This window comes from Antrostomus carolinensis, unplaced genomic scaffold (assembly GCF_000700745.2).
Source record: "Antrostomus carolinensis isolate BGI_N321 unplaced genomic scaffold, ASM70074v2 scaffold10477, whole genome shotgun sequence".
NCBI lineage: Eukaryota > Metazoa > Chordata > Aves > Caprimulgiformes > Caprimulgidae > Antrostomus > Antrostomus carolinensis.
In genome coordinates this window covers 24794-33617 of record NW_010328051.1, presented here as the reverse complement: position 1 = coordinate 33617, position 8824 = coordinate 24794, and the positions used below count along the sequence as shown (strand labels likewise).

At 37.3% G+C, this 8824-nt stretch overlaps 1 protein-coding gene across 1 annotated transcript in view; it reads left to right on the top strand.

Moving 5' to 3' along the window:
- Positions 1–318: 318 nt before the first annotated feature.
- MAP3K9 (mitogen-activated protein kinase kinase kinase 9) overlaps positions 319–8824 on the top strand; it is a 15741-nt gene continuing 7235 nt past the window's right edge. The window contains exons 1-6 of the mRNA XM_010172103.1: positions 319–359; positions 1877–2025; positions 5503–5678; positions 6639–6879; positions 7979–8101; positions 8821–8824. The exon at positions 8821–8824 is cut by the window's right edge and continues 150 nt beyond it. Of these exons, the coding sequence (XP_010170405.1) occupies positions 319–359; positions 1877–2025; positions 5503–5678; positions 6639–6879; positions 7979–8101; positions 8821–8824 (734 nt within the window). The remainder of the gene's footprint in view (positions 360–1876; positions 2026–5502; positions 5679–6638; positions 6880–7978; positions 8102–8820) is intronic.

Sequence of the window (8824 nt, the reverse complement as noted above, 5' to 3'; positions counted from 1 at the left end):
GGTGTTAAAATGACTGATAAAATGAAAAGTAATGAATTGCTGGGATTTACAGTAACACTCAAGATTTCTTCAGGAACACAAGAGAGCCAGCTGAGTTAATAGCTGTGCTGTGTAATCAGTTGCTTAAAGCTGCCTTAATACCAGAGAAATGGAAGGCGGCAAACATGATGACAGATCTTGAAAGAGCTTCCTCAGGCTCAGAAACTCTGATTTTCAATTCTACTAAATGGTAGAAACTGCACTAAAGAGCAGGGAGACTTATGAGCCTGTCTGGGGAAGAGTCAGCTTTTATAGAAGAAAATAACATTTTGTGAAAAAATGAAAATTCTTGGAGGACTTACTGAATATGTGGACAAGTGGTAAGATTGCTTGTGCCATATTTGGATTTATAAAAACTTTCAACAAAATCTTTCATCAGAAGCTTTTAAAGAAAGTAAATTGATCTGGGAAAGGGGGGCAAGTCTGTTTCCCATCACTTAGTCCATTCTTAATAACTAAAGGAATAAATCCGTTTTCTTGGTGAGGAATTCTGTGTTCAACATAATCATAAGTGATTTGAAAAACCAATAAATTGTTAGGTAACATTTGTTGATGATACCAGGTTATTCAGGATAAAAAAATTAGTCTATTGCAGAGAGCTAAGGAAAGGTTTTACTATACTGAATGATAAAATAGATGAAAGGGTAATATATACAAAGTAGTACCCATGGGAGAATTTCACATGTACAATGATGGGCTCTAAATTTTACTATTATAATTCAGTAAAAAGATATCGGAGTTACTGTGGGTAACCTAACTCATTTTGTAAGGAGTCAGAAAGGCAAGTGGTAAATTAAAATTTAATAGGAAAGAAATAAAGAAGAAAAGGGGAAATACTGTGCTTCTCCCTAAATCTTTAGAACTTCGTGTGATTTTGGTCATTGTAAAATAAAAGGTTTAAAGGGAATGAGATGGTACAGAAGATACTGAGATCAATGAAAGATGTGAAATGGCTTCTTTTCAGGAGAGTAACTAGATTAGGATTTAGCTAGATTAGGATTTTGGGGGCTAGAAAGAAGATGGTTTAGGCAGGGTGTAGTGGGAGCCTGTGAAATCATGGATGGCATGGAAGGAGCTAATAGGGAATGTATGTTCACACTTCCCTGTGTTGGAAGAACTACAGGGAACCAAGTGAAATTACCAAGTGACAAGCACAAAACAAACACACAAAAGTATTTTTTGGCAATGCATCATTAAATTTGCGGAACTCACTACCACAGAACATAGTGGATGGTAAATGGGTTCAAAAGAGAATAAGACAGATCAATGAAAGAAAAAAACTTGACAGGTCAGTGAGTATGAAGAAGCTATGTCTAGCCCAGGTTTCCTAGAAGCAGAAAGAATATTCTGAGGGTATGTTGTTTGTTTTATTCATAGAGGGAGAACAGTCCTGGAACTATTTCCATAACTTCATATTCAATATTGCATATAACACCTTAAGGACAACTTAATTCTGAAGAAGTATTATTCACTTATTTTTAAAAATCACAAAGCAACAAGCACCCCCCCCTTCACATTTTTGAGAGTTTCACTGGGTTCTGGTTTGATATTTTCTAAATTAATTAGAAGATTTATGTTAATGTTTTTCAGCTTGTTCCCAGTTTCCAGCAAGAAAATGATTTTTGCCTGAAAGGCAAAATTGGCCTCAATTTTCAGTCTTATTAAAAAAAGCAGGTAAAATAAGGCACTTTACCAGTTTGCAGCTCTGATGAGCTTGTCCAAAAAACTGCAGTTTCTTCAAAGTACCAGACTCACCCTGACAGGTTCAGGTACTTTCTTGTTGCTTAATACAGAATGTCTTAAAGTAAACACTTAATTTCTATTTTCTTCCTGGTAGTTATGGTGTGCTGCTTTGGGAACTGCTAACAGGAGAAGTACCATTCCGAGGAATTGATGGTCTTGCAGTAGCATATGGTGTTGCCATGAATAAACTTGCCCTTCCAATCCCTTCCACGTGCCCAGAACCTTTTGCCAAACTCATGGAAGGTAAGCCAGCTGTGGTGAGAGTATGGTTTGTGCTATTTCTAGAATGCTCTTCAGAATTGCCTCCTTGTGTTCATTTTGATACTTAAGAGCACAGATTTCTCAAAAGGCTTTATTCAGTGGTGCAGGTTACTACGGGAGCAGGGCTTGGCTGTTAGTGTGCTGTGACAGTTACTCTATTACAAAAGTAGTATGTGAAATAAATTTCCCTACCATTTTCTATCAACTAGATTTACAGGAAAATGGGGACTATTGCTGTCATCATCTAGCTTGTTTTCTAGTAGTGAAGATTTACCAACACCAAAACTTCCCATATTTTGGGAAGTTTGAAGTTTGATGGTCTAGTTTGAAGTCTTCAACTTATTTGGAAATTCATAGCTTGAACATCTTGCTGGGCAGTTTCAGATTGATTTGGTATGAAACTTTATCCTACTGACATTCAGGGAGAAGGTTTAAATGTGACTTTGACATTTGAAAACAACACAAATTTTTAGTCCAAGGTGGGCTACATACACATGAAACAAATATAGGAGTTTGTCATCAGAGCCGCTGTAGTTATTAAAATGGATTCTGTGAGGTAGCTTTTGGGGTGCACCTATGTTTTGCTGGCTGTTGCAACTACTTGCATATCCCCTGAGCTTCAGTTGTTCCTCCTTCTCTCCTGCCTTCCCTCCTTCTCTCACAGTAGTACCTTGACTGTTTTTTTTTTCAGTGCCCCATTCCCAAAGATTTCCAGCTGTTTATATGTAATAAATATTTTGATACCTATCTGACAGAAAGAAAAACTGAAGTAAAGAGAAATCAAACATGTTTTAGAGTCTTCATGAGCAAAGAATGAGTCGGAACATAGAACTGATATTCTGCAGCCTCTGGTTGTGTTTTTAGCCCCAAGAAAGAAATTTGATTCATGAAAGAAAATGTTTCTGATGGATTTCTCTGCTTTTAGAATACTTTTGCATTTCTCTGGTCTTTTCTGTAGGTTAGAGGCTTTAGTTAAGTTAAAGTAAAAAATTTCATGTACTGTTGTGGTAAAAAGGAATTCTACTGAATAGTGAACAGCAGCACAGTTGTAGGTATAGTAGCTTGGAAGTAATGTAAAGCAAGAAACTGCATCTGAAAGAGATAATGGAACTACCAGCTGTGTTGTGCCAGGGCAGTTTATTTTGATATGGTTCCCTAAAACAAGGACCCTGGATTTCTTAAATATAAGTGAGGTATCTGCTGCTGGGGTGAAAAATAATGCCCCCTGTTGGGAAAGTCAGGTAGAGGCATATAGCCTGTGCTTGAACCCAGCAGTGCAGGGGTGAGCACCCTCATGGCTTTGGAACCTTGGCTTCTCCATGTGCAAGGGGAAGAGGAGAACAAGAAAACAATTACTTTCTGCCCCTTCACCAAAACTGTTTTTCAAACAGGCTGTTTCCTGTCTCTTGTTCCCCTAATGCTGAACTCTTGTTCCCCTAATGCTGCTTTTACTTTTGAATTACTGCCCTGGGTGGTCTTCACTGAGACAACAAAGCTGAACTTTCCCTCTTCACAGAAAAGACCCGTGTGTTATAACTGTCCTCATTAGTGCAAATAATGGTGGATCTAGGCCTGGGAAAATAAAAGCTCTGGGCCACCTGCGTAGTTATCCTGTTCACTCATTCATGCATTTGGCTGGCTGCAGCATTTGTTTTACTTTGAGTCATGTTTGCTTTGCCAGGCTTAAAACCTGAGGTAAAGAGGCAGGGATTATGGCCCTGACAGTCCAGCTGTATCACCCATTGTTACTAATTGGTCAGCAGCAGGGGACCTTCAGAGCACTCTTTAACATCCTTACTTCTCTACTTTGATGAGGGAAGCAATTTGAAATCCATAAATATAAATGTGTTCCAGTTTAGTCTCCTGGAACCCGATCAGATGCTTAAATACCAGCATCTTGATACCAGCAGTTTTGAAACCAAAGCTCCCAAATGCAAAATCTCAGTAATGCTAAAATCAAAGAAAAGACCTGCAAAACCAAGCCTCAGCAGTTTTACAGATTTTGTGAAGTTATTTATTTTTTAATTAAAGCTGCTCCTTGGTGTATTTCAATCCACAAAACTGATGAATTAATGTCTTTTTAGGACATCATCAAAAATTTTTGAAGAATGTTTTCTTTTTTCACCCAACTATAAGGTCTAGGAAACTTTAGAATATTTTTATAATTCTTGCCTTGTGCTGCAGTAATGTGTGTCTTAAATCCAGTGACCATTTAGAACAATGATGGCATGAGCATATTGAGAGAGACACATGTATTAGTTTCTTTCACAAAAGCTGTATTCCCTAGAAATATAGTTGAATGCTAAGTTTTTCTGTTTGATTCTTCTCAAATTTTGTCATTCAGGAGTCTAGCAGTACTACAGAGAATAAGGATACTTGTTGAACAAGAACCTGTGTAAGTGCCAGTATGGGACAATATAGAATGAGAAACTGATATTTTCTGCAGGAGTAGAAATAAGGGTAAAGTAAGAGGGAAGACTTCTAAGAACATCCTATTAAAAAATGTTAAGTCAAGCATTTTGACTTAATGGATTTTTAAAAACATGTTCTTAATGATTTTGTGTCTTGGGATGTTACATCATACCATTTTCTATTTCTGTTTCTGTTTTCAATGTTCAATTCCCATTACTGTAAAAGGAGTACCTGTTTGTACTATTGCTAGTTGAGTTGCCCCATGTGATAAGATGGGTACCTTAAATTCTGTGTTTTTAGAGCCCAGTAATTGGGGAAGTCATTGCATTAGACTGTAAATGAAAAAGCTTGTTTATCTGTGGTTCTTTTAAAAGCAAAAGAAAAAAGCCTGATCAAACAATTGTCTCTCAAATAATAAAAAAGAACCCTTAAAAATAAAAAAAAACTTCTAATGCACTATTTGGTATTATTACTTACTTGAATCCCCTATTTTCACTCAAGCTATGCCCAGTCTGCTTTGCAGGAGAGATTTTCAGTCCTGTGGAAGAGATTCATAATTACTCAGCTTAGTATTAGTTTGGCATTAGAAAGAACTCTGATAGATATCCTTCTGCAGTATGGCTGCTAACTCTGCAGTGGAAATATGATAAAAGAACTGTTTGCAAGAGTTTTGCATAGTATCTCCACTCAGTGAGCACATACACCTTAAATCAAAAAATGTAAGGAAATTATTTATGATTTTTTAATATATGCTTGAAAATGTAGCTCTCTAAAATTAGTAAACCTATTTTACGTGGCATATTATTGCAGTAGAACCTAGAGAACAGGTAGTTCAAGATCTTAAATGATGTTGGATATTTTATAAACATAAATTCCATGCTTGACTTATGATCAGAGAATAGTCAATGCAAGTGGGAAATGGGAAAGATGGGATAACAGCATGTGCATACCATTCTTAGCCACTGGGGATCAGTAAAGTACTGTTAATCCTCTTGAACCTCCATACTAAGAGATGCTTAAGAGTTGCTTGTCTTCGTCTTATTCTAGATTGTTGGAACCCTGACCCACACTCACGACCTTCCTTTGCCAGTATCCTAGACCATCTCACCGCCATAGAAGAGTCTGGTTTCTTTGAAATGCCCAAAGATTCCTTCCACTCCCTACAGGAAGACTGGAAACAAGAGATCCAAGAGATGTTTGATCAGCTCAGAGCCAAAGAAAAGGTAAAGTAGAGAAAAACACTCCATGCTTGTGCTCTCTGTATTATAATTTTCCTATTTCGTAATTCAAACAAGGATCACCGTTTAGTGTATCACAGAGTTAATTTTGTAAGTGCTTGACTGGAGCTTGTTATAAGTCCCCGAATCTATGGCAGGTTATGATGCACACAAGGGCGGAATCATGAGTAAAATAAATCTCTGCATCCTGACCTGCTACTCTTTCTAATATTGTAGCGAGCTTCTGTTATACACTGTGCAAACTGCTATGATGAATTGTCTTCATTATTTAATGCATCTGATAACTGTTTCACTGTTAATGATGTTAGTCCAATGATAAATGTTAACAGTAAGAGTAGGAGGGGTAGTTTCAGCATATATACTCCAGCAAACTTTGCAGCTTTGGTTCTGTTAGGTTTGTGTTTTACAGGTTTTAAGCACAGCCAAAGTGGATAGGCTATAATAAACATGAGTGCTACCAGGGGAATTATAACTGTTATAATTTAAGTCCATCTGGGTAAATTGCAGGAAACAAAAATGGTAGCAGGAGTAAAAGAAATTGTGACCATCAGCCTCTGAAGTTTTCTTCAAGCATACTTAAAGAAAGCACAGCTTGCTGCATCTATGTTAAGGTACTTACAGAGTCTGTTTTTACAGTTGTTGGTATGAAATACTGCCGTGGAATCACTAACGTAAACGATTTTTCTAAGTTTATGGTCACTTGCTTAAAACTCAATTCGTAATAAGCAGCCAACTTGATTTGGGCTCAGAAGCTGGGCTTAGGAGGCAGAGAGAAAGAAAAGGAAACTTTGGAGCAGGAGAGAGGAGTCCTACAACAATACTTAAAACATTTCTATTCACATATTTTAGTAGCTTTTGGGAAAAATAAAATAGCTACTAGGCATTTCCCTGCTGCTGATGTCCCATCGCCTAGCTTTTAATTTCTTCTTTCTTACCTCCCTGCAGGAGCTGCGCACATGGGAAGAAGAGCTGACTCGTGCTGCTGTTGAACAGAAGAACCATGAGGAGTTGCTACGAAGGCGGGAACAAGAGCTGGCAGAACGTGAGATTGACATCCTGGAAAGGGAACTCAACATCATCATCCACCAGCTGTGTCAGGAGAAGCCTCGAGTGAAGAAACGCATGGGGAAGTTCAAGAGAAACCGGCTCAAGTTAAAAGATGGCAATCATATCAGCCTGCCTTCAGGTTGGTGACATGTTAGGCTGTGTCAGGTTAAGTGGGAGGAACAGGTGAACCTGTAGCTTTGGTAGCTCCTTTCTACCTATACTTATGCATTAGAAAATCTTGAATGTACTTTTGGGACAAACATGCCTCTGGGATCAAGAAACTAAATTTGACGCTCTTGTGGCTAGCATTCCCCAAAGTTCCAGGTATGAAGGCCAAAAGTAAATTTGAAATGTTACATGCTTGTTAGTCAATGACTGTATATGGTTCATGGTAAAAATGTTGGTGTTGCAGCTTAACATGTTAATACTCAAAATGATCAGTTCAATAAAGGATGCACATAAAAAAAGTGATGGAGATTCTTGCTCTGGGAATATTTTACGTAATGCTGCAGCAGAAACCATAATCTACTGGATTTCTTGGTGCAGGAATCTGAAAATAAATTGATAGCTGTGACACTACAGCCCTACATTGCTAGTTCATATGTGAACTCATTAACACACAAGTGACCACTAATGCCACTGTTCTGGAAGAAATGTTAAATATTGGTGAGGTGTCAGTGAAGTAACTCTTTAGAGTGAAGATGTTGATTTTCAGAATTGTTAAATCCTTAGCATTTCTGCTGCAGATTCTGTATGGAGATTCAAATTTGTAAAAGTGTGATTTTTGTAAATTACCTAGGGCTCATTGCAACCTAAGGGTGATGGCTTACACTATGTTTGTTTTCTGAGGGAGATTGGCTGTTCAGAAGAGCAATGATGATAAAATGTGCATGTTAACTATGCCTTTCTTTAGGTCTGTAAACACCTATTGCTGATGGTTTTGCTTAGCTTAGGAAACTGAGAGATAAAATGAAAGGAACTTATACACATACATACTTCAGCAAAAATGTCAGTCAACACATGGGGATCTGTGTTTGCATCTCACACGTACACTAAGAAGATATATCTTCATGAGTGTGAGTGCACATCTTTGTTCTGAAGTTACAGCGTGTACATTGATCTTGTAAATTGTGCTCTTTGAAAGTTAACATAAATTATTTATTTTTTTCTTATATAAAAAAAGGAATTTTAACTGTATCTTTCTGCTTTTGGTTTGATCTTTTTCTTTTGGTAAACAGATTTCCAGCATAAATTCACTGTGCAGGCTTCTCCAACAATGGATAAAAGAAAAAGCTTGATCAGTAGCTGCTCCAGCCCTCCTGCAAGTCCTACCATTATTCCCAGACTCAGGGCCATACAGTGTAAGGAGCTCAATGTACTATTGAATTTGGGAAATGTGCAGTCTGTCAGCGTGGTAAGATGCCAAGATTCCATATCTAGGACAGGACTGTAAAAAAAAAAAAAAGTTCCTCAAATGTTTGCTTTGTGCTCTGCATGTATGCATTTAGAGAGAAAAATGGAGTGTGTTGGTGATGGGAGGGAGTATCACTTTTTTGGAGTCCAAACCTTACTGACCCAAGTTCTTGAAATATTGCTGTTTGATTGTAAAGAAAATACATTCCTTAGGTGTACAGGTTAACTTTTAAAAATAATAATTTGTGGAATAGATCTGTGAAATGTTATTGAAGTGGATTAAGTTACTGCTGGAAACCCAAAGCTGCTTGTCATGAAAATAGTGTTCCCATAATAAAACAGAAATAGACAGACAAGCATGTATTATAAGTATGAAAAGGATGTTAATTAATGTGCAGTGTTTGTATTGGATATCATTATTTTTGTGTGTTTGGTATCAAACTGGTAGTTCTAAAAGAGAAATCAGTGATGGAATAAAGCTGTAAAGCCTGTCTATACTAATTTTGAAGGGATCTGGTTAGATCTGTGTTGATAAATGATCAGAATTATGGGAAAGAAGCCCGAATGGATGTTTTCATTCCTATTCCTGTTCCAACCTATGTTTTTTTCTTTAAGTTGTGTATCTGTTTTTCTTTCCCATTTTCCACTGTTATTCTCACTTGTGAAGTGAA